We start from the raw sequence: 23714 nt of genomic DNA, 5'->3' as shown, positions 1-23714 counted from the left end.
GAACGGCGAGGATGGGGGGGGGAGAAGTGATGGGGAAGAACACAATACTCGAGAGCCGGATTCGCACACCTGGTAAAATCCTCTAACTACCGTATAGTCGGCCTCCCTGACAGCTGGCTCTGCTGGTGGTGAGGTCATTATCCAATTATGAGTTCGGTTGTAGTGCTTCTGTATAGATGGTTGCGTCACCACTTTAGCTACCTACCTTAGCCAACGAACAACTACCTACCTAGCTATTATCCCTCCTAGAGACACCCCTCCAATCATTTGCTTGCGTGGCTATATTCGAGTCCGGCCGCTTCAACATCGACCCGGCCAAGCTCCACTGCAGTTGTAGAGCAGTTTGGTAGCCAAAGGCATTGTGACCACTGACACCCTCCTGGAATACGGGTGCCGTCTCCTTGAAAGGTGCATCGGTCTTGAACCATCCCCCGGCAGTTGTTCCCGATCTACGCGGGTGTTGTTGTCGGCGCCCAGAGTCGAGAACAACGGGACGGCAAGGGAGCTTAGGTAGTCGGCCCCATTTATCTGGTTGGTGCGAGCTGCATCTCCACAAGCGACTGGCCGGGATTTAAAGGAGGGGCAGTTTGGGCTGCGTTGCCAAGGGGACTTCCCTCACTCAGCATCACATATGACTTAGTAAGTGGGTGCCGTCTCCAACAGCATGCAAATAGGTGGGAGGAACCGCGCGGGCCAATGCACAGGTCCAGTTATCACTCATGCCGTAGTTTAAAAGAAGACACATCGCCAACCGACATCTGACTCTCTGCAACACCCTCAGCTGCCCACAGCCCAGCCGACAGTCCCAAAGTACATCGTCTTCCGACAGTCGCCAACAGTCGACAACACCGGCGGCAGCAGCCATGGCATCCCAGCAGGCGCCCTCTGTCCTCCCCGAGACAGCTGCTGACGACGAGCGCCGTCTACTCTACCAGTCCTACATTGACCACTGCAATGCGCACAACTTTGAGGCTATGGAGAAGTTCTACACAACACCAACTCTTAACGTCAACGACGAGCCCTGGCCTACCCCGAAAGTTACCGCGCAGTTCAAGCCACTCGTGGAAGGCTTCCCGGACTGGAAATGGGAGATTCGCCACTTCGCAATCGATGGCGATTACTTGTCGCTGCACTTCCGCGTATCGGGCACGCACCTCGGCATCTTCCAGGGCATTGCACCGACAGGCCGAAAGGTTGCCACAACGCAGTTCACGCTGTATCATCTTGTTGACGGAAAATACGCCGATGTTTGGGACATGACAGACATGGAGGCTTTGATGAAGCAAATTCAGTAGGCTGGAGACAAGTAGTGGAGCGGACCATGCAACCGAAGGTCAAATAAGCCTGCGTCAGGGCATTGCCCATTTCCGAGCTGTAGTTTACATTAAACCCTATATATTCTACTACGGCATTGTCGCAGGAGCCGTTCATAGTTCAGCCGATTCCTCTATATGCAGGTGCTAGCTGGCAGTCAGCGTTTTGCTGGGTAGCGTTATACTCAGCAGTCAGCCCAAATCAATGGCTGGCGATTTCGACTGAAATTTCGTCCAGGTACTTCATAGTTCTCTCAATGAAGCACCAGACAGGGCAGCATCATCATCACTTGCGTCTGCCGCCTCGACTCCGCTAAATCCTCGCTGTCGTCGTCCAAACACGTTAGGTACGATAGCACCAGGCGCGCGTACTTTTTACCCATGCGCGGTGCTTGTCTGCCCCCCCTCCTTCGGCTTCTCAGACATACACATCGCTTGATCCTCCGTCTTCTTCCCTATCCTGCCTGCCTCCAGAAGCATGTTTGGCTCTGTGTTGAGATTAGGTTAGCGCGGGATCAATGTTTAGAACATCCCCTTGACAAGGGTTTTGGAGGGTGGTCACTGCTCGGTAAGGATGTAAACAGCCGTGGTGATACCAACACCGAGAGACAGGTATACGTCTTAGAACAACGAAGTCGTGTTGAGACTTTCGGAATTCATGGCATACGGGCAATCTTATTGGGGGCACCGCCTTGGGAGGATCTCTACCTGATCCTTCGGATTTCCAGTTCGAGTACCATGCAAAGAGAAGTCAAGTGACTTTTTTGTCCCTGTGTCATCGGCATGAACTATCTCGTCTTCCATCCCGAAACCTCTAATCAGAGACGTAGAGCGTGTGGCAGACAGATCCTCGACACTCTTAGGACAGACAACCAACTACGGTACCGCGGTAGCCAACAACATCTCAACTGGCCGGAACGGCAGCAAGTAAGCTCCACAAGTGGTCCCTGGTCCCATTGTCCTCGTGCTGGACAACATCGGCACTATTCGCCGTAGACTCTCTGTCCACACCAGCCACGAGCCCACTGTTCATATTCAAGATAAGAAACAGCCCATTGCTGTTGGACTGCACTCGCCAGAGATGGTCGTCGGTCCCGCTGTCCTCGTACTGCTGAAGACGTGCACTGTTGGCCTTGGACGCGCCCTCCACCGCGAGCAGCAGCCCGCTATTGACATTTTTGATCTTGTACCACCCACCGGCCGTCTTGACGAACTGCCAGAGATGATCCCGCGTTCCGTTGTCGTCGTACTGCTGGATGTTGGCACCGGGAGATTTTGACTCTTTTTCGACGCCCATGAGCTTGCCACTGTTTTCGTTCCGAATCTGAAATATTGCCGCCGTCCAGACTTCGAACTCGGAGAGGCCCCAGCCCGTTCCGCCACCTGCGTTGGGGGCCACGACCCGCAATTGCGAAGCGGTGATGACTGGAAATGTGATCTGGGTTTGGGCGTTCGACGTCGAGGCGGCGGCGCTCCGCTGCTGTCCGGGGACCGTCGTCCAGATTCCGCTACCGGACAAGTACTGTAGGTCGTAGCGCAAAGGCAGTCTGACGCCGCCACCGTCGTCGTAGAAGTACAGGAGGACGTCGGACACGGCCTGTGGTCGTCGCAAATCCACGCCGAAGTAGTCCTGCGCATTGGGGCTGTTGTACGAAGTCCAGCGGCTGTTTTGGGGGACAGCGGTGCGAAAGATGATGCCATCAACGGCCCTCCAGACATCGTCATGCGGGGAAGTGTAGGAGGCAAAGGGCCTGGTCCCTTGAGCAAACCTCTGCGTGTTGGCCGCGATGTTGACCTGCGACGAGATTACTTGGTTGACGGCCGGGCCGACGTCAACTGAGAGCAAACCCAGGGTGCTACGGTTAGCCCTTAGGTTCCCGTCAACATAGACATGCAAGCCTGCGCCCTGCCCGTACCGCTGGCCAGTCTTGTCCCAGATGACGGTGATGGTGTGTCCGTGGTATGCAACGTGCTCCAGCGCAAAGTACTCCCAGATGGCAGGGGCTAAGGGGTTGACCTTGAGCGTGTTGTCTGCTTGCCCGCGCAGCCCGAGAAGTCCGGCGATAATGTTGTCGATGAAGGTGGAGTGGTTGTAGTCCTCGCTGTGATTAGGGGTGTCGTACATCCACCTATCAGCATCCGGATCATGAGCTTCGGCGACATATGGCTTGCCATCCTTATGCTGAGTGGCGACGTATCCACGAAGAAGGTTGAAGTAATCCGTCGCCGAGATAGATGACTGCGCTGGATAGTCGTGGAGCAGGTTTTCCACCGCGGCGAGAACTTGCGAAGTGGCAAACGGCCATGACGGGCCATTCCATTGAAGGCAGTTGGCACCCCGGTTCATGAACCACTTGCTTCGTCGTTCGGCGGTGGTAGGTCCGTAGGCGGATGCAAAGCCCTGGGGATCCTTGAGCTGGGCGAACGCGGCAGTGTCAGAAACTTGGGGCATGTTGAACATCCATGGCACATAACCCATGTACTCTCGCGTCGTGAGCAGCTCTCCGCTTGGGTTGTTGTCTCTGGCCCGGTGTTTGAAGAACTGGCTCTGACCATCCCACAGGCTGTTCTGCATCGCAGTGCGCAGGTTGTCGGCTCGTCTGGAGTACTCATCGGCCACAGCTGTCTGGCCGCTCAAGCCGGCAATGGATGCAATGGCCCGCGCATCTCCGTATTGGTAGGCGTTGATGGTAGGTCTGTATCCAGCGCCGCCGTGATAAGGGTCACTCGACTCGTAGGAGGCAGCCGAGCATTCTGTGGCATCCCAGACAGGAACTTGCCAATAAAGCCCGAGGTCCGCATTGAAGTGACTGTCCCAGCCGCGGTATTGTTTGACGAGATTGTCCAACTGGCCGATGGCAAAGTCTCGGTCACCAGTCACTAGGTACTGGCGCCAGACAGCGCTGGCTGCCCAGAAGCTGTACTCATGTGCCCAGTCCGAGGTATCGGGGTTGACTTCCTCGTTTCGTGGCTTGCTGAACTGCCCGGGGCCGGCGAGCCAGTAGTTGACAATGTCTTTACCGTATCTCTGGTCGCGCAGCCATCGGCCTTCGATAATGTGGTGTCCCGCAGCGGCGACAATGCCTCCGTACGGCGCCCCATAACTGACGGGCTGCAGGAACTCGCTGGACAGGTAGCCGTATTGCGCCCCGGTGTAGGTGAGGTGTTCCTTGTAGGTTTGAAGGCGGTAGTAATACAATTCTTGGATTTGGGAGTCGGGGACTTCGAGGAACGGAACGTTGTGCTCATACCAGCTGAGATCTTCGACGCCGGCCAGCAACTGGCCATGATTCAGGAAGCTGGTGCCTATGGAAGCAGAAGGGTTCGAAAATACAATGGCAACGGCACCAAGAACAGGCACGTTGCAGAACTTCATATTGCTCCACGGACTCTCGCTGACTCTGACCCGGGCAAGTCTGTGCGTGAGTGCGTTACTAAAAGAGTGATGAGAGCCTTTTCCGGGAGGCTAGCAAGGCTCGAGTGTGGGCTATGGCGGTGAGGAGGGAAAGGAGGACAAAGTTTGGGTTATGGGGTTTCTGGCCAGGACTCGGGATGTTGTGACCTGAGGAAAAGCCGCAAGGCAGCAGTCAATCAGGGTTGCCTTGACATGTCCGGGACTGGAGGTTTCCCTGTGTCTACACTCGCACAAGGGTTTCGTTTTGTCGTTCTGGACTTGACACGGTCCTCGTGCCTGGAAGAGCATGTCTCATTTGTGGATATCCCACGCTCTTTTCCACAGGTCCTATTTCTGAAGAATTTTAATCCAGTCGGTAACGTTACTTGTCTTCTTCAGAAACAAACCCCCAAGCATCCTGCAGGTGTGTGTAGCAAGAACCAACCGCATAATTATTTGGGGGCCAAAGAACTAACCCGAGGGAAAGATCGAGAACAAACAGGGGCCGGAGAAACTCAGTCGTATTCGTATGCGTATTCGTGTTTGCATAACTACTGGGGGCGAAAGCACTCGTCGCGTTACAATGAGAGGGCTAAAAAACCACGACAGGGCCGAAGAACTAACAGGATATCAATATTGATTTTGATGTACGGTGAAGTTAGGCTCCTAGAGGTTTGCAAAGGACGCCGAGTTTAAAGAGTGCGACCTTCGATGGCACCTAGGTTCTGTCCTGTTGCTGATATGCTTTTGACAGGTAGCTATTATTACAGTACGGTCTATAGATTAGGTTGCTTGCTGTGAGATTCAGCAACGTCAAAACTCCCGTCGGACTTGACAACCTGGAAGGTTTATGCACGACAACGGCAACGACAAGGGCAACGGAAAGGAAGCCAACGAGCTTGTGCGGGAGCCAAACGGCAGTGGCGAAGGCCCCCTGGGATGGGATGGTCCTCGGCAGCTGCTACCTAGCGCGGCAGATAGACATCTTGGAGCACATACTCGCCGTCCGCAGGAAAGGGTTGCGCTGGGGGCGTCGGCCTAGCAATGCGTTGATCAAGGACCCAGCAAAGCGGTGGTCGAGGCACAGGGTGCCTTTTCCCCATGGAGACAAACAGTAACCAACTATTGAATTCATTCATTGCGTACTGTTGCAATCCCATGTGGTGTCTTACGGAGCCAACATTACAGTGTGAAACGCCTAATGACCCTATATAGACCCGGGAATTACACACCCGTGGGTAGGTACTTATGGGTCGATGTCGCCAGGGCTGGTTTGGGTTCGTTCTCACCTACCTAACCCCAAGGGAAAACGAGTCCGGGTAGGTTAGACCCAAATGTAAATGGGTTTAGGTAGGATTTCTGAAGCATGCTCGTGTTTATGAAATTCCATAACGGTGAGCTGTAAAGAATTCCCACGGTCAGTAAACCGGATCACTGGGGTCGAAGGAATCCCCATTCTTTAATTCCCTTATCATCGCGCCGCTCTCATCCAAAATACGAAGTTGAGCGGTGGCGGTGATGGAGCTAATATACATAAACCAGGGGTTCCAACAAGGAGCTCACCGGCAACAATATGTACATGTATGGTTTATAAGAGGATATTCAATGTGGCAACCGATCCGAAAACCCGGACTAAAAAGCAATACCGGATACACCCTTCCTGCCGATGCTGCTAAGCTGTCCATGCCGTGGTCGTCAAGGGCAACAACCACGGCGATGACGACGGGCCGGCCAACGGACGACACACAGTCTCAACTTTGCCGTGCGTTACGTGGGTAAGGAAACCGGAGGTAGGAAAGGAAACCGCGGCACTGTCCGCCCTGACTGTCTGGAGGCCAGACCAGCGGACGTGGACTCGGCCCTCCCAGACCATGGCAACGCAATATACGGCCGGGATATCGGCACTCAGAGAAATGGTGGTGCTCCATGACAGTTCCGTCGACCGACCAAAACTTTTCTCATGGCTTTCGGTAGTTCCATAACCCCAGGTGGCGCTAAAACCCAAGTCGAGAACGCTGGGGAGCGATGTCATAAACGTCGTCTGGAGCGAAAAGTCGGTGCTAGATCCGATCGAGAAGGTCGTCGAGACGTCGCGGGTATCGGTGCCCGCAAAGTTCCAGGAGTAATCGGTGCCGTTCCACACCGCGCTGCCCTCTTTGAGAGTTACTAGATGGAGACCGTCGGTGCCGGCAGGTGTCTCGAAAACGACATTGTCGACGACCGAACTCGACAGTGTCTTGAGAAATATGGGGGCGATCTGGTCCAACCCATCACCTGCTCTCCCCTGAAGCCCGACCAGCACGCCAGAGCCCACGTCCACAGCCTTGCTAGAAAGCTTGGCCGTGTTGTCGATACCAAAACCCCACGAGCGCTGGCTGGTTGTAACGTCGATTCGGCCAACCCGCGCGGCGGGAGCTTTCCTCCCCAGGGAAAAGAAACCGCTCCACGACCACGAGGGAAGAAAGGCCCACAGAGTCATCCCTGTGATGAGATCGTTGCTGGACAAAGCGAACTCCGAGAACGAGAATTGGTCCTTGTGGGCACCGGCGCGCATCTCGGCCCCGTCGGAAAAGACGACGACGGCCCCACGGAGGTACCCGATGTTGCCATTGTTGCGGTATAGCCGCAGCATCCGCACCGACGAGCCAGCCGGACCGAGGATGGTAAAGGGCGCACCCCCAACGGCAGACCCAACACCGGTGGGTTTGACGAAGAGGTCAGGATTCCATGATGCCGCGGTAGACAAGCCGAAGTGGGTAGCGCAGAGAAGGAGGGAGCCCAATGAAAGTGGCGAAAGTCGGAGACGGCGGAGACTGTGACAGGAGATCAATGCCGTCGGGAGGTCCACAAGGAAATTGACAGCGACGGTGACGGCCACAAAGGCTGCGATGCAAAGACACCGATGCATTGGCGCTGCGAAGAAGGGTGAGTAAAAAATACCAGACAACAGCCGGGATGGGTAACAGGACAAGGGAAGGGACTTACAAAATGGGTTCTCGCGAGTAAACGAAACCAAGGTGTACTAATCGCTACACAATCGATGCTTGTCCAGGCTTGCGTGGTGATGTTTGGTCCATCGTCATGTCGCACCTACTGCAAGTTGGGTCATTGTTCGATGGAGGTATCAATGGATCTATCATTCGCGCCTACCTTACTACTCGCCTAGACATTCTAAAATACTCTACCATACCCCCTGCACCTACCGTGCCTGCTCTGGATCTCCCGGGAAATTTACGGCAGGGAGGTATAAACAGTGATGTCACGAAAGGAAGTTTATACTTTTTAATATTCTGGGCTCGCCTTGCCCTGGTTTCTTCATGATGCGAAACATTGAACTCGATCGATCAGTGTTTACTTTCCACTGTTCTTTGACGTAGAAGGTGGGTACCAGGTACCTTGGTTAGGGAAATGGCTTGGAACGCAAGTGACAGAGATTGAACAGAAAAGGGCGTGCCTTCTCAACGGTCCCAGAATGGAGCCAACCCGGACCATGGTGGAGCAAAAAGCAGCAAAAACATACAACACCGGGGATTCGCTGGTCGTCACCGACCCAACTACTGATCCGGCGGTCGCGAGTTTATCTAGGGGAGAGCGGACGGGATCCCGAGTTTTCTAGCGCCTATGGTCGTATGTGATAGATGAGGATTGGTGTTGTGTATATCAAGGGGCCACCCGGTCCAGCGCCGCCGGATGCTCACACGCCACCCATCAGCTGACTACACAAATACGATATCACAGATTTAGTGCTGCAGTTAGATTGGTACACACTCCTACCACTGCACCACCTAGGCGGTTTGCTGTGACTGTTGAAAAGCTAACTGGAACAGCGCAACCTATATTCCCTTCCCACCAAGTTACGATTTCACGAGCAACTTACAACGTACTCAGCACATTCAAACTTTGAAAGTACCATTTCAAAGGCTGTGACACCCTTTGATGATACGTACCTACTGACCTAAACTGGCTAAACCCGTCCAGCGAGAAGTTTTGTCTAAGCCTACTAGCTTTGTCTCATTTCTGTGAGTTGAGCAAGTGGGTCGAGGTATGTACAAGTTGGAATTTAATTTTCAAGAAAGGCCGAGGCAACGTGCCAAGTAGACTTAGGCGATGGACGGACTTGTTTGAAACTCGCTAAGTGTGTTGGTGATATTTGTTGTAGAACTCTCCTCCTGGGTACTAAACCTGGTTGGCAATGGAGATGCATTGCTCTGCATAAAAGCCATCAGTACTTCAAGGCAAGGGATGGCAGGTGAAGAAATCTTCCTCGTATTTGGAATTCCGAGCCAGGGCTACGCAAACCTCTGCGTTCGCCGTCAACGGCACCACATCCTGCCCACCACATCGCTTTTCTTCCCTCCACTCTCCCGCCCAAGGAGTCTAGTTTTCAGTTGTAGGCCCCACCCCCCTATATATCGTCTAAGCCCACGCGTATCCCCTCTCCCCCCTAAACACAAAAGCCTGCCGTCTCCCCAAACATTATCACCTCACGAACCTATGTCCTATGTCCGGTCGACACTCCACTGCTCCGTCACCTGAATGCTCTGCTTCTTCTGCCCATGCCTCTGCCCATGCCTCCCCGCCTCGACATCACTCACAGCCGTCTTCACCCTGGACTCCGACCCCAGGATCTCCTCCTCGCTCCCATTCCACTCCAACCCTCCGACGGCCGTCGCCTCGTGAAACGGACCATCCATACCCACCTTGGCGCCCGAGAGGGTCGCGGCGCCGGCACCGCCGGCACCCCCCTTGCTGTCGGTATCCGAGATGATATCGCTGGAGCTGTCGCCGGCGGCGTTGTTGTTGGGGTGGGACCCGGCTTGGTGGGCGCGGCCCGGCATGGTGCCGCCGCCAAAGGTGCGCAGGCCGTACCCGCGGTGGGAGTTGTCCTCGCCGCTGCGGCCCTTTTGTTTTTGGTATCCGCCCGACCCGACCCCGGACCCGTACCCGTAACTGAGCATCCGGTCGAGCCATTGCTTGTAGAGCGGACGGCAGATGGGGATGCCGATGCAGACCATGGTGACGGCGATCTCGGCGGCGGACCAGACGATCAGGCCGACTGTGTCATCTGTTTTTTGTGTGGTGGGGTTAGGGGGTGGTCCAACACGCTGTGGCATGGGAGATTGAGGGGGTGCTTACAGGGATAGTCGGCGCTGGAGAGATTGGGGACTTCGATTGTGCGCTTGATACCGCATGCCCCGGCGCTGTGTCACGGTGTTAGATGGAGAAGAAAGGCTGAACAACGGGGACGGGGAACGTACAACAGGCCCAAGCTCAGACTTATCGCGATGACCATCTTCTCGCGTTGGTTCATCTGGAGCTTCCACAGGAACAGCCACGGGAACAGGGCAAAAAAGAAGTCTGCTATGACGCAGAGAACTGTGTGTTGATCCCGGTTAGCAATGTGGGCGTGTAAATGAATGAGGGGATGGGCTGGCCACTTACTGCACAGAGTAAAAGATACAGGGGTCGTGTTAATGTGGCAGTAACCACCTGGAATGCGCCGGTCGTACAGGTAGGCTGGCGGTGTGCATTGCAGCCAGAAGACGAAGCAGACCGAGATGGAGGCCGCCATCAAACTGCCCATGGTGACCCAGATGGCGATTTTGTGCCATGCCTGTGTGACAAGACGCAGCAAGAAGAGACCCAGCGACCACTTCGCCACGGCCATACCGATGACGGCAAATACTTGTCCAATGGCCTCAAAGAGAATGGTATTGGCCAGGTCGTCCAAGTCGCCTATCTCGGCAACGCGTTGCCCGAATCCGTAGTGAGCCGAGACGGTTGTCATCGTGGTGTAGCACACAAGGAGGAACTGGAAAGGGCGGGGGAGTCAACAGCCGGCTCTGCGATGAATCCGTGGAGCCTGAGACTTACAAATGCAAAGTTGTAAACATGGTCGTCCACGCCGTAACTCTGTACTACCCGAATCCGTGTGTATGCGCGGAGGATCACGAAGATGAAGGTCACGGCCGTCACAATCCACATGACTGCGATGGCCCAAGGGCCTTGGCCTCCTATAGCCATCTCGGCGGCTGTTGGCGACGGGAACTGGAATGGAAACGGGGATGGTAACGAGAAGGGCAACCAGAACGGCGGGTTTCGAAACGAGCGGGTGTCGGTGCTCTAAAGTGGATTATCGGGTTGGAAAGAGCGCAGGCTTGAAACGGAGGACGTCGCTTGTCCTTGACTCCCGACTCCTTATAATACCACGAGCCAGCCTATCCGATGAAGTTGAAGAGGAGTATTCCAAGCCACCTACCACCATATCCGTCCAGCGATATGCACCCCTAGTTCGAAAGTCGAGAAAAAAGAAGCATAATGCTGCGCCGCCTGACTCCCATCTGGGATCAGCTGCATTTTTCAATCGAGGACCGAGACACAGGCGGCGCCTCATCCAGGTTGCCGGGCCCTCGTCAAGCGCTCGTCAACCCTCGTCGAGCTCGAACTCAAAGTGACACACACTCCTCCCGTCAGGGGGTTCCAGTCTCCAGGGAACGCAATTCCACCTGCTTCTTGGATCCTCCAGCCACAAAAAGCAAAAGACGGTGGCGATCCAGTCTCGAGCCAGTGATGAAGAGAGACGCGCTCCTTTCCCAATGCTGGGAGTGGCCCATGTCGAAAAGCCAAGCCACCACCGGCAGAGCTTCCGGAAACCGAGCGTTGGGCTCCGCCGTTAGACGAGGATGGTGAGTGGATTCGGAGACAGGGGGGAACTTGCCGGGTACCTATGCAGTTAACCGAAGAACTTCAGGATTGTGTTCCACGGGGGTTGTGCGAACGCATCGAGTAAATGATTGCACAAGTGTCGCAAGACGCTCCATCTTTATCGGTCTTGGGCGTCGAATTTGTGGATCCATCACAGCAACCGAAACCCGACGAGGCAACTGTGTGTAACGACTTGGCACTTCGTATTCTGTTCTGCTGTGGGAGTGTGCCCAGGTCTTGGAAAGCAAAGACTGCAAAATGAGTCGAGGCTTGGGAGGACTTGAGGAAGAAGTCGTCGTTCGCCATGCGGCGCGAGATATCACGACGACGAGCCGGTGACGGCAGGCTTTTCACTCTCCACGAGAGGGAGACAGGTCATGTTTTCCGCGCCTATCTCGGAAATTCTGAAGATAAGGAGGCAAAAAGGCCAATGAAAAACAGAACCAGGAGAACGGCCAAATCGAAGACCAGGCAACGATGCCGCCATTGGTAGGCGTCGAACCCGCCCCCCGCTCCTTCCAGTCCCGAAGCGACGTTGAACCACGAGAGTTCTTGTTTGCCGTAACACTGCGACGCGGTTGCAGGAACTTCCTGTGGGGCATTTCTCGGAAATAAACTCAGCGATTTGAAGAACAGCCAAACGAAACGTGGAATTCTGCGTGTTTAATCCTCTCCAGTGGCCTCGGGCGGCCTGCGAACACGGGTGTGCTCTCCCGTCCCGTCCCTTCCATCCCAAACTCGCATCGGTCGGGAGACTGAATCGTGGAGATTTGGCTTCTGGAAGGAACGGCGGGTTTTCGTGTTTTCGGTTTCGCTAATGAACAATAACGGCCTGACTAAAAATAACATGGTTTCCCCTTCCCCCCTTTCTCTCTTTTTCTTCAACCGTTGCCGAGCTTGAAGACTGCAACGGCGTCCGGGTTTACCGTATGTTGAACCCGACCGGCAACACACAGTCCCCTGTGCTCAGCCAAGGACTCTGCTTTCTGGACACAGGAGCCTCTTCGCTCCACTCATTCACGTCCTGACCCCCAAAAATGGCTGCGGTACTTTTCAGTTAAGCCAAGCCCAGTCGCGGGAGCATTCCACCACTGTAACACCAGCAACGACTCGGAACGCACCCTGTACCCCTCGTCTCCCCTCGTCCAACCCGACATGTTGCAACCAGACCTGCAGCAGCCGCGATCGGCAGCGAGAAACCGACGAGACCTCCCCTCCCTCCCAAAGTCCACTCCACCCTCCCCCCCGCGCCCCTGATCGTTCTGCCATGGAAATAACCGTCGCTCGATCAGTTGGCACGCGCAGCCAGACTCGTCCGCAGCGCTCGTCCGATAGCATATGACAACGACACCGTGGGTGAAATCCCAGCGACGCCAGGCAGCATGGCTGCTCCGAGGCCACAACCATCACTGGTACCGCAGCCGAGCCTGAGATCGGAGGAAGGGTGTTTGGCTACCAGCACCGACAGGAAATATTACCGCCGCGGCAACGCCTTCATCAAACGCTGCCTTCGTCCCCGCGAGTTCCTGCATGGCCCCCAAGGGACGACCCACTATCCCCGGTTACGGAAGGAGTCCCTCAAGAACGAGGCCGACACGCTACGTTTCATAAACCGGCACACCGAGATCCCTGTTCCTCTTCTGTTTTGCGACTTCGAGGACGATGATGCGTATTACCTCATCACCCAATACATCGAGGGTGTCAGCATGGCCGACCTGCCGGAACACCAAAAGGACGTGGTCATCGCCGAGCTGGAAAACCACCTGGCCCGTCTCAAGACCCTCAAGTCGAACCGCATGGGCGGGCCATCTGGAATTGTGATACCGCCTTACCGGGTACTGTGCGAGACGGAGAGGGACAACTGGGAACTCCGCCCATCTGATCACGCCGAGTACGTGTTTTGCCACAACGACTGCTCCCAGCACAACATCATCGTCAACCCGACCACCCTCAAGATTGCCGCCATCGTGGACTGGGAATACGCCGGCTTCTACCCGGAGTATTTCGAATTCCCCTTCTACAGGCGAAAGGGGCCGTCCGTGGCGCTAGGTGAGGAGGAGGATGATACGGTCAAGATGCTCAATTTCCTCAACTCGCAGTTGACGTGGGAGGTATGAACGACAGCGATCATCCCGTCGGCGGTTCCGATTGTCACTAACGCCTCGCATGATCCAGGCCCAACAAACTCACCCATGCCCGTGATATCCATCTGATTCCCACTCAAACGTCACCTCGCGCGTAGGTGTATTCAAGGATTTGGGAGAATTCTCCGCCGAGCCAGGTTCATGTTCTCTCATCCATAAATTTTGAAAATGAAATCAATGTTGATCCACAGCATAAACTTTATCCTTGCAATTGGTTACATTCACGGACATGCAACAAAACCGTGCCATGCAATAGACGGGGAGGATTCGGGGAAACAGGGGGAGAGCGCCCCGGCGCGGGAGGGTGAGTTGGTTTCTTGGCAGCTTGGTTGGTGCTTCTGGGGAGCTTCCCCATTTGGGGCTGCACGGCTGTCCCCATCTCCCAGGATGCGAGTTCTTCCATCACCTTTATGTATGTACAAGTCCTGCCGCATGCGGAGATCGTTTACCGAGGAATGTTTCAGCCATGATCAAAAGCGTCACCTGGGCATTCCTTTCTCGTTAATACCTGCCTCTTGCCCTTTCCTAATCAACACGAAACTGCATTCTCTTTTGTAATGAAGCGAGACGGTGTGAGTTGTGTGCGGAATCCACCTGTTGGTAACCTCGCGTGCCTCGTTGGAGACTTGAAGTCATGGACCCTGAAAATCCTTCCATCCTTTCCACTCTTACCCCATGCAAGGGTTAATGTGAGTGTCCCATTCGAGGATGAAGGCAATGATCTACGGGGCAAGAACCGGTTCCGCGGTGGGGAAGCAAATGATTTCCGAATTCCGACAATCCAGCCGTTGATGAACACGGCAATAGCGCCGCTAGCTCGGGCGGCAATTGCTTGTCGCGTCCGCGGCCGGGTTCCGTGAACCGGCTCGAACCGGGCAGACAACAACGTCCTGAGACAGGGGCGGCGTTCCTCGGGGTAAGGGCAGGGATGAAGACGAAGTCCTCCTCTCCATGCCGTGGTGCCGTTGTTGCTTTTCCCACGCACCGGGGGTCTGGACCCGGCTGGCACGCCTGCCTTGGCTGGGTCCTTTGCTCCACAGCAGAAATGATATTGTCGGCGACCAGCTCCGGCGCCGCACAAGTCGTCCGCCTCATCTGCTCGCTCGCCCCCCGGGGCCCGGGCATGCCTGATATTGCTTCTGTCGATTCTCATCACCATCAACTCCAGCAGCGTCTGCACGGAAACGATGGTGAGAGTCTGGACGTCTCTGTCAGTGGCGAAACGGGTTAGGTAGGTGGACTGGTTCATCGATCACAGTCCTCAAACTGCACTGCCTGCATTAGCGTCCCCCTGGCTGGGACCAACTCCGAAGGAAGGATGAGCGTCTTGGTGTTAAGGGGGTCGTCGGTGGAGGAGTTGTGAAGACATTAAAGCACACCGGCACTCCCCCGGTGGAAAGCTCTTGTGGCGCCCAGGGGCTCTCTGTCTGGTTCAAGCCGGCCACCCATCCATCACCCTTTTGACAACATGTCGTCCTCTCTCGAGTCACCGCTCCTGCTGCGACAGGGGCTGGTGTTGCTGAACGCCCCCGCCGTCTCGTGGCTGGCTGCGGCCCTTGTCCTTCCGCTCACGCTCGTCGCGTGGTTCACCGTCTCCTGGGCGTCGTCGCCCCTCCGAAAGTACCCCGGGCCATTTCTTGCAGGTATTGCGTGCTCTCTTCCCCATACCCGTACCGTCGGGATGCTTACTCGGCCCCCAAACTAGGGTTCACAAACCTCTGGCGCGTCGCCCAGGTGCAGTCCGGCAGCTATCATCTGCGGATGAAGAAGCTTCACGAGCAATATGGCCCCGTTGTCCGTATTGGGCCCAACCTGCTCGACCTCGACTATCCGGAGCTCATCAAGACCATCTACACCACAGATGGAAAATGGCGCAAGGTAAGAAGGAGTACGAGGATATCAAGATGAAGCGTTGGCTGACTGGTCGTGACGTGACAGACGGAGTTCTATGAGAACAACTCGGCCATGGTCAACGGCAAGCAAACCTTCCACATGTTCAGCACCACCGACCAAGCCGAGCATGCCCGCATGAAGCGTCCCGTCGCCAAGTACTTCTCTCTCGGCCACGTGCTCGCCCTCGAGCCGCACATGGACACTGTCATCACCGACCTGATGAAGAACCTCGATGACCGTTTCGTCAACCCCAAGAAGACGTGTGACCTTGGCGAATGGGTAGGCTTCTGTAAGTCTTCCTCTCACATCACACCCCTCCCATGAAGCCCACACCATCCCTGACTAACACCGGTTCACAGACGCCTGGGACCTGATCAGCTCGGCAACCTTCTCGCGGCGCTTCGGCTACATGGACGCCGGGCACGACTTCGACCAGACCATCAGCATCGCCGACAAGGCGCTCGACTACTTCAGCGCGGTCGGCCAGATCCCCTGGGTGGACTACCTCCTCGACAAGAACCCGGTCATGCGCATCGGCCCGCCCAACCTCAGCAACATCACGCGCATCTCGCTCGAATCCCTCATCGCGCGCATGCAAGGAAAAGACACCAACTTCAACCCCTCCATGCCCGACTACCTGCAACACTTCCTCGACTCCAAGGTCGCGCACCCAGAGCTCGTCGACGACGGCATCATCATGGGCTACCTGCTGGTCAACATGCTCGCGGGCGCCGACACGACCGCCATCACCATCCGCGCGGTGTTCTACTTCTGCCTGCGCCACCCGGACACCTACCGCCGCCTCGTCGCCGAGGTGCGCGCCGCCGGCTTCGACCGCGACCGTCCCGCCCCCTACGCCGCCGCCCGCCAGCTGCCCTATCTTGAAGCCGTCGTGCGCGAGGCCATGCGCCTGCACCCGGCCGTCAGCATGCCGCTGGAGCGCTACGTGCCCGCGGAAGGGCTGACGCTGCCCGACGGAAGGTATGTGCCGGCCGGTGCGGCGGTCGGGTTGAATGCGTATGTGGTCGGGAGGAATGTCGGGGTTTGGGGTGAGGATGCCGAGGCGTTCCGCCCCGACCGCTGGTTGCAGGGTGAGGGGGAGGCGGATGAGGACTTTAAGGTGCGGCTGCAGAAGATGCACGCGGCGGACTTGACGTTTGGTGGTGGCTCGCGCATCTGCACCGGGCGGAATCTGGCGCTGGTGGAGGTGTACAAGATTGTTGCCACGCTGGTGAACCGGTATGAGATCGATTTTGAGGATCCGAACAAGGAGTGGGAGGTGTTGTGCAGATGGTTTGCGAGACAGAAGGGGCTGGTTACGAAGATCAGCATGAGGGTGTAATTAATGGAGGAGAGAAGATGGTGTTTCTTGTGTCGGTAGCAGAGTACATGTACGTGTAGAGTAGAGATCCAGATTCAGATTGATAACACATGTTGGCGGAGGTAATCAAGAGGCTAAATAAAGCTAATGGTGTGTAACAATAACACAAAGTCGAGTCTTCGTGCAACCCAAACGCAGCCGCACCTCCGTGTTCATCTTTGAAGCTTCAGTTTAAAAATGGGTTCACTAATTTCATTTAGCCCTGATGGCTTTGGCAGCTAATAGGCAGCGCTTTCAGGTTGTTCCTTCCCTCTGTTAAGCACAGGCAAGTCCACAAAGTGGCCCTTCAAATCTGGTCCTTCCAGTCCAAAAGCTCAACCTTGCTTCTTCAATTTCCAACTCCTTCCTCACCACTTCAGGTTCGACTTAAAAAGTCAGAATAGCACCAGCCTCACCCGGCACCGTCCCTGCAACCGCACCCGACCCGAGCAGCGAGTACTCGTACCCAACCGAGTCCGTCGCCATATTCCCCTCCGGCGCATCGTTTACGCCACCACCGAGGTCGGTGTCAATAACCGTGGCATATCTGGAAACATGTCAGCCACTGCTCCTTAACGCAACCGCACGAAATAAATAAACCGCGAACTTACCCGACCTCGTCCGAGTAGCGGCTGGTAACGGGAGCCTCCACGTTCTTGAAGACGTTGCTCTGAACGAGCACCTGAGCGCCCATGCGCGTGTTGATGGCCGTGCCCATGCTAAGTGGTGGATAGTCTGTCAGCTTGCCTGTCGCATTTAACTGCGTGTATCGACACTAGTGCGGGCGCCTTACTTCTCAAAGTACGAGTTGTAGATGTGTCCCGTGCCGAACCGGAACAACGGGCCGCGCGAGTTGATGTCCTTCCAGTGGTTGTTGGCGTACGTGACGTGGAGCTTGCCCGAATCCTCGTCCCCGTTGCTGTCGCTGTGTCCGGCGAGGGAAGCCTTCCAGTGGTCGTGGAAGTAGGTGCTGGCGGATATCAGCTCTGGAACCCAGGCGGAGACAAGGGGAATAAACATACTGGGAAATGGTGACGAAGTCAGAGCCATGCGAGGAGTCCACCAGCCCGTCGTAAAAGTCCTTGTCGTCAACGAGCGCCGAGTAAAATTCGCAGTGGTCGACCCAGACATTGGTGCTTCCCTACCAGTCAGAGCGTTAGGTGTCGGGTAACCAGTCAAGGACAAGGCCGAGTATGTACCTCGATTTTCAGCGCATCGCCCTGGTCAGCCTCAACGAACGAGGAGACAAGGTTGCGCACGATGAGGTTGCTCTGGCGCCTGAAGTGGAGGCCAATGCCCTTCAAGCCTGAGGAGTTGTAAGTTTCAATCCATCACCGCTAATGCTTGAAAATGGTTAAGCTTACCCGATCCAGGCAAACCAATGATGCTCCTGTTGCTGCCAACCCGCACCTTCTCGTTGCCACTGATGACTCCCTGGACAAAGATTACGGCCGGGTCGCTGACCTTCTCGTTGACGGCCTCGGTGAACTGCGCTAGCGTTGACACCGTTGTCACGGTACCACCCGCACCTCCCTTCGTCCTAACCACGGGGAACCCGTAAGCACATTGCCTATGCGTCTCAGACGGTCGACTATCTTACCCGCCGTTGAGCGTCGCGAATCCTATGTTGGCCGCATCTGAGATTCCCGCCCTCTTTGCCATTCGAGGCGTTCCAGCTTCGGGCTGGGTAGGAGTCGGCGAGGCCGTGGCCAGGGCCAGAAGCGAGGCGACAGCGAAAAGCTTCATGTTGGGTGGATGTTGAGACAATCGAACGAAAATGACAGTCAAGTGAAGCTGTCTGAATGGCGTCGGTGCCAGAAGGGGTGGAGTTTGGCGAGTATGTGGCTGCTGGATACGAAGTCGACTTCTACGATGAACCCGGGCCTCCCAGCTTTTATGGACAGAATCTCTCCATGATGTCGTCAAGCTTTCCGGCCCCTCGGCGTCGGGGTGAGCACGATTCCACGCGAAGCCCGCAGCATTCAGCTAATCTTTGGCGGAGAATCTCCAAATCTAGTCACATTCGGCAGCCTCCCTCCGCCTCCCCCCTGGAAGGGCCAGGAGGGTCAGGTGCTAAACTGTTTCGACAAACACGACCAAGAGTGCCGGACCCGCTGTAGAGTTCTGATTATCGCCCTCTAATCTGCGATGCTCGTCGTATTTCCACGATGTGACACGCCAAGGCCACGTAGTTTGTTTCACGCTCTTCCCCACATTCTTCCTATGCAGGTTATACTACCGATGTCCCGAGGCCATGGTCGCAGCTTCGACGCAGTTATTCCCGCGGCGGTCCACACTGGACCGGGCAGTTGGGGAAGCTCGGAAGCTATCTTGCGCTCCTCGGTGCCCAAGATTCAATTCCCCACCAATCCCACGTTTTCTCCGTTTCCACACTGGAATACACGAGTCAAGTCGACAAGGTGAATATCGTATTTAAACCTCAGTCTCTACATGCAGAACGTCACGGTTGAGAATACACGGGATAATTCCTCGGGGTGGTCCTCATTCGACAACCCTCCAAGACAAGACAACACCGGGTTGGCGCGATTCCGGAGTCATTCTCGTCCGGAACCTACGTTCTAAGTTTGGAGCGCATGCCAGAGAGGGGAAATGCGGCCTGCTTCTGCCTCTGTCTGCAAGAGGGAACGCTGGGCTCCAGATGGGGAGGTATCCACGCACTAATTATGGCGTTGTCTCGGGAGTGGAACAGCCAGGCCCCGGTCTGACCCACGGCTCGGGAGGGAAAGGGGGCTCTCAGCATCATCGACCGCAACAGCTTACCTCACGCAACTTGTTTCTCGCAGACCAATGGGACATACGCACAATGTCTAGTTTGTCGCCTCGTCGCCTCTGTACTCCAATCCCGTTCAAGAGCTTCAAGAACTAAGGCAAACAGGTTACTAGTATTCATTGCGATAAGCTGAACATCAATACAACCAACACCAGTCTGAACCGGGAGACAAACGAGACCCTGTATCTTCTTACTCTTGGCTCACCCTTCCGCTGCCAGAAGGACCCTTAACAACCACAGGCGTCTCCTTGCCCTGCCGATTCTTCCTCAGCCTTCTCACCTCAGCCCAGATGGCAACACCCATCCACAACCCCCACATGACACCAGCGACAATGGCGTACACCCTCTTGTGGTAGGCCGAAGCTTCCGCAAGATACAGCCCGAGGCCACCGTTGATAATGCCCAGGCTGATCCCAACACGCCCGATGGTGAGATGCACGTACGACCACACCTGACGTTTCTGCACCTTCTTGAACACTCTGTGGTGAATGAAACCAACCACCGGCTGGACAACCAACAACACCAGCAAGACCAACCCAATAATGGGGTGGTACCTCGTCGACGGGCTTTCAAACTATTACCAAACCAGTCAGCACAACACCTCACCAGACCACAACCCCCCCTCCCCAACGAACCAAACCGCAAAAGAAAAAAGAAAAAGGAAAAAAACTTACAAACCCCTCCCCCGGAAACACCCCATCCACCAAACTAACCAAATAGATCCCGATCCCCACCGCCGCCACGTACACCGCCCACGCCAGCATCTGAAACCCGGCATGCACCCAGATCGCAAACCGGCCCGGCACGACCCGCAGGATGACCGACCCGACGGGGAACAGGATCACCATGGCCGACGCCGCCAAGATGCCGTGGATCCGCCGGTAGTCGAGCAGCTGCGCGAAGTCGACGCTCGCAGCGCCGCCGGGGGGGAAGGCGCCGCCGCCGGTGCCGGATCCGCTGCCGCCGGTCCAGGTCGCGTCGTCGGGCGGGGGGTTGTTGCTTGCCGTGTTGGAGTCCGTGTCGGTGGGGTCGGTCGTGGAGCTGCCGCTCCAGTCGCCGCCACCGCTGCTGCCGTAGCCGCCGCGGGCGGATACGGTGAGGACTGTGGGTGGTTGGTCGGTGGTTAGTTGGGGGTGTTGGGAGGGAAGAGGGGAGGGGAGTTGAGAGAGCGGCGTCTACGACGTACCCAGCCATGAGAGGGCCAGCAGCAGGGCTAGCTGGTGGTATGTGTGATGTTGAATCATTGTGCCGTTAGGGACTTTATCTCAAGGCGGGGTTCTGCGTGTGTGTGTGCCTCTGGCTCGAGCGGAAGAGAGCATAGAGTGGAGATGAGGAGCGGGACTCCGACGGTGGCACGAGGGAGGGGGGTTAGGGGAATTTATGAAACAGCCCGGACAGGCGCACGCCACATTCACAAGCCGCCACATTCACGAGTCGATACTTGCGGCACGAGGGGAGAGTTACACATAGTTGTGAGCGTTTGCCGGCTACTAGCAGGCGGCCTCACTTTGTGCTCAGGTAGGTAGTCATCGCGAAGACAATCGATTTTTTATGCTGTGCCAGCGCCACGACCAAAGTCGGTTGTTGATGGGGCCAATCCGGTAGCACGAACCGCGCGTCCTGGGTGGCAGGGCAAGAAGTTTGTCTTGCTTTGTCCATTCGTGGTGTAGGGTAAGACGGGTCGGGACCGAGCCGGACTTGGCTCCAAGCACGATCCCGCGTCGATGGGAGCGGGATTCGATTGATGGACCTGCAGCCAAGATGTCGTGCACCGACGGGACCACCAACTCATCAATATGCCACGCGGGCAAGGCTGACGGTCCACCTGGCCAAAAAATGCCGAACTCTGAAAAGAGGTGCAGACAAGGCAAGATGGTTTCGCGAGCCACCAAGGGGATCGAGCTGAACAGGGTCTTCTCCGTCTTTACTGTCGTCACCGTTATTTTAAGGCCCATCAGCTTCCTCGCTATAGATTTGCCAGCCTCTTACTATTTATTACCTGCTCCTTACATAGGTTGCTTCCTTGGCGTTTATCAGCTATGTCAACGCCACGTCAAGGAAGTTCGTCGTCGTTCTCATCAGTGAGGTGAATTGGTTGATCAGGCGAGAATGTCTTGAGCGCATCAGACCTTGGCCTCGAAGGTTGCGTGACAGCCTGAAGAGATAGTTCCTGCATTGCGGTTACTGCCGAAGACTTCGAAAAAGATGGGAAATGAAGGGCCAGCGTTGCGTTAGATTCGCGTCCTCGTACGGTCCCGCCGTGCCCGCCGTATAAATAGAGCCCCTCCTGCCCAACGTCCCTTTCTTATACTCTCGACCTTCTCTCCCCCCTTCATCGCCTTCGCTCGGTCCCTATCTCCTCATCTCCTTTGCCTTCCCCTACCCCCTTCATTCTGTAGCTTGCTAGCCAATATCGCTCGCGCTCCGATACCCGTTTCGCCACGCCGGATACCTCATCCTTGCCCTCTTTGGCGTCCCCTAGCTGCCCGCTGTCGCGCCGCTAATAGAGACATTCTCGGACTTTACCTCGTCTTATTACAACCTTTGGCTTGATAGGTTAAGGGCTGTGATTCGTGGCGATACGATATCCTACGGTGTCCGCCTTTTCTTGGGCTCCTTTCTATCTCGGTAATGATATGATTGGTAGAGTTACGAGGGACCGGTGAGCCGATACCTGAAACGGTCTATAAGGGATACCTAAGTAGGTATCCATAATTTATCCATGATTGAAAATTCACAACTGTGGCCTGCCCGTTTCATTGTTTTGTTGCCTGAGCTGTGCCTCCTTGATACCCTCCGATCGGGGCTCGCTTGGCGCCGGCCATGCAAGCATGCAAGTAGCCCACTACCTTAGGTAGATAGACCACACTCGGTGAAGTTGAATACCTATTAAAGACTCCCCATTTCACAAGATAGTCGCGCTTTCATCGCACAGCATCTACACAACAACAATAACATCTACACATCAACAGTGTCTACCTTCATCGCACAGCATCTAAGGTGGTTGGTTCATTACATAGCATCTCCAACTTTTATCGCCTAACATTTCCTAGCTCTTAGTACAAAAAGCCATCTACTGACTACCGACAAACGCTCACCATCGCTCACCATCGTTCACCATGCCGCCGAACACCACACGTCCCACTGCTTCTGCTCAGGCTCAAACCAGTACCGGAACCAGCGGCAAAGCCGGTACCGCCAAATCCAGTACCGGAACCAGCGGCAAAGCCGGTACCGCCAAAGCCAGTACTAGTACCGGAACCAGCGGCAAAGCCGGTACCACCAAAGCCAGTACCGGAACCAGCAGCAAAGCCGGTAACGGAGCTAGCGAAGCTAGCAGTTCAAGCTGTATATCTGTCTTCGTTTATGGTACGTAGAAGCTATACACCTCTTCGTACATGCAGCTTTTAGTGCTGTTTTCTGTCTGTACCCAACGGCTAACCATTTTCATATGATAGGCCCACTGGTATAGCAGCCTGGAGACTATCACCCCTAGATTCCAAGCAGGACACTACTTACTAACTAACCACTATATAGTCCATACAGGAAATCTTCTTCAAAGTCTGCTACGGAAATAAAAACCCTGGCCCGAGAACTCGCAATTACCATGGTTTCAAGTCCGCCACAATCGGTGGCTACCAGCGCCTCTGCGTTAAAAACAACGAGCTGCCGGGCATCACCCCGAAACCGGGCCTCACGACCGGTGGCATTGTCATTACGGGGCTTACCGGTCCGAAGTTGAAGAAGCTGGACGCATTTGCAGGTGACCGGTACGTGCGGAGGTCCGTCACTGCCAATATAACTAAGAGGCTCCCAAACAACATGCTCGCCGACGGCGAGAATGTGGCGGTCCAAACCTATGTCTTCAAGAACGCGAACGACCTTGAGATGTTCGAGGAGTGGTAAGCAACCCCGCTTTCTAATTCAGTACCGAGTATCTCGCTTTTCTTTTTATTTCTTTTGGATTTGGGAACGGGTTTGGGATAGTAGACTGACAAAAACAACCGCGTAGGGACCTCGAAAAGTTCTACCGTGAGTCCAGGGCAAAGTACACGGATTAAGTCTGGTGGCACCTGGGGACAAAGGGACAACCAACTTTGATATCCTACACCGT

At 55.5% G+C, this 23714-nt stretch overlaps 11 protein-coding genes across 11 annotated transcripts; 6 read left to right on the top strand and 5 right to left on the bottom strand.

Annotated features, from left to right (window-relative positions):
- The first annotated feature begins 611 nt into the window (after positions 1-611).
- On the top strand, positions 612-1589 carry B0H64DRAFT_400880 (uncharacterized protein). Its single transcript, XM_062804107.1, has one exon. It carries the CDS (start codon positions 864-866, stop codon positions 1293-1295), a length of 432 nt encoding a protein of 143 aa, XP_062658019.1. The 5' UTR covers positions 612-863; the 3' UTR covers positions 1296-1589.
- A 628-nt stretch (positions 1590-2217) lies between these two features.
- On the bottom strand, positions 2218-4800 carry B0H64DRAFT_463430 (carbohydrate-binding module family 13 protein; the record flags this gene model as incomplete). Its single annotated transcript, XM_062807600.1, has 1 exon — positions 2218-4800. Exon 1 carries the CDS (start codon positions 4687-4689, stop codon positions 2218-2220), a length of 2472 nt encoding a protein of 823 aa, XP_062658018.1. The 5' UTR covers positions 4690-4800.
- Positions 4801-6339: 1539 nt separating this feature from the next.
- Positions 6340-7615, bottom strand: B0H64DRAFT_375284 (uncharacterized protein; the record flags this gene model as incomplete). The annotated part of the gene is made up of 2 exons (XM_062802403.1): positions 6340-6384; positions 6455-7615. The coding sequence occupies 2 exons, from the start codon at positions 7613-7615 to the stop codon at positions 6340-6342; spliced, it is 1206 nt and encodes a 401-aa protein (XP_062658017.1).
- A 1468-nt stretch (positions 7616-9083) lies between these two features.
- On the bottom strand, positions 9084-10878 carry B0H64DRAFT_188895 (uncharacterized protein). The gene is made up of 5 exons (XM_062799027.1): positions 10582-10878; positions 10150-10519; positions 9966-10083; positions 9844-9908; positions 9084-9772 (listed from the first exon to the last, which is right to left on the bottom strand). The coding sequence occupies exons 1-5, from the start codon at positions 10729-10731 to the stop codon at positions 9207-9209; spliced, it is 1269 nt and encodes a 422-aa protein (XP_062658016.1). The 5' UTR covers positions 10732-10878; the 3' UTR covers positions 9084-9206.
- A 1650-nt stretch (positions 10879-12528) lies between these two features.
- B0H64DRAFT_188926 (kinase-like domain-containing protein) lies at positions 12529-13864 on the top strand. Its single transcript, XM_062799028.1, has 2 exons — positions 12529-13523; positions 13588-13864. The coding sequence occupies exons 1-2, from the start codon at positions 12795-12797 to the stop codon at positions 13612-13614; spliced, it is 756 nt and encodes a 251-aa protein (XP_062658015.1). The 5' UTR covers positions 12529-12794; the 3' UTR covers positions 13615-13864.
- On the top strand, positions 13627-14177 carry B0H64DRAFT_188882 (uncharacterized protein). Its single transcript, XM_062799026.1, has one exon. It carries the CDS (start codon positions 13725-13727, stop codon positions 14112-14114), a length of 390 nt encoding a protein of 129 aa, XP_062658014.1. The 5' UTR covers positions 13627-13724; the 3' UTR covers positions 14115-14177.
- Positions 14178-14537: 360 nt separating this feature from the next.
- Positions 14538-16953, top strand: B0H64DRAFT_425299 (cytochrome P450). The gene is made up of 4 exons (XM_062805680.1): positions 14538-15199; positions 15262-15434; positions 15495-15738; positions 15809-16953. The coding sequence occupies exons 1-4, from the start codon at positions 15025-15027 to the stop codon at positions 16789-16791; spliced, it is 1575 nt and encodes a 524-aa protein (XP_062658013.1). The 5' UTR covers positions 14538-15024; the 3' UTR covers positions 16792-16953.
- A 55-nt stretch (positions 16954-17008) lies between these two features.
- B0H64DRAFT_188867 (polysaccharide lyase family 1 protein) lies at positions 17009-18756 on the bottom strand. The gene is made up of 7 exons (XM_062799025.1): positions 18410-18756; positions 18174-18349; positions 18009-18115; positions 17832-17950; positions 17603-17779; positions 17421-17528; positions 17009-17356 (listed from the first exon to the last, which is right to left on the bottom strand). The coding sequence occupies exons 1-7, from the start codon at positions 18553-18555 to the stop codon at positions 17197-17199; spliced, it is 993 nt and encodes a 330-aa protein (XP_062658012.1). The 5' UTR covers positions 18556-18756; the 3' UTR covers positions 17009-17196.
- A 987-nt stretch (positions 18757-19743) lies between these two features.
- B0H64DRAFT_188844 (uncharacterized protein) lies at positions 19744-20985 on the bottom strand. Its single transcript, XM_062799024.1, has 3 exons — positions 20787-20985; positions 20275-20702; positions 19744-20174 (listed from the first exon to the last, which is right to left on the bottom strand). The coding sequence occupies exons 1-3, from the start codon at positions 20842-20844 to the stop codon at positions 19791-19793; spliced, it is 870 nt and encodes a 289-aa protein (XP_062658011.1). The 5' UTR covers positions 20845-20985; the 3' UTR covers positions 19744-19790.
- Positions 20986-21386: 401 nt separating this feature from the next.
- On the top strand, positions 21387-21901 carry B0H64DRAFT_400865 (uncharacterized protein). Its single transcript, XM_062804106.1, has one exon. It carries the CDS (start codon positions 21437-21439, stop codon positions 21683-21685), a length of 249 nt encoding a protein of 82 aa, XP_062658010.1. The 5' UTR covers positions 21387-21436; the 3' UTR covers positions 21686-21901.
- An 818-nt stretch (positions 21902-22719) lies between these two features.
- On the top strand, positions 22720-23661 carry B0H64DRAFT_443575 (uncharacterized protein; the record flags this gene model as incomplete). Its single annotated transcript, XM_062806720.1, has 4 exons — positions 22720-22969; positions 23059-23066; positions 23138-23502; positions 23613-23661. 4 exons carry the CDS (start codon positions 22720-22722, stop codon positions 23659-23661), a joined length of 672 nt encoding a protein of 223 aa, XP_062658009.1.
- Between the last annotated feature and the right edge of the window lie 53 nt (positions 23662-23714).

This window comes from Chaetomium fimeti (genome assembly GCF_033439085.1).
Source record: "Chaetomium fimeti strain CBS 168.71 chromosome Unknown B0H64scaffold_5, whole genome shotgun sequence".
Lineage (NCBI taxonomy): Eukaryota > Fungi > Ascomycota > Sordariomycetes > Sordariales > Chaetomiaceae > Chaetomium > Chaetomium fimeti.
Note: the sequence above shows the minus strand (reverse complement) of the source record. Positions and strands in the feature narration are given on the sequence as shown.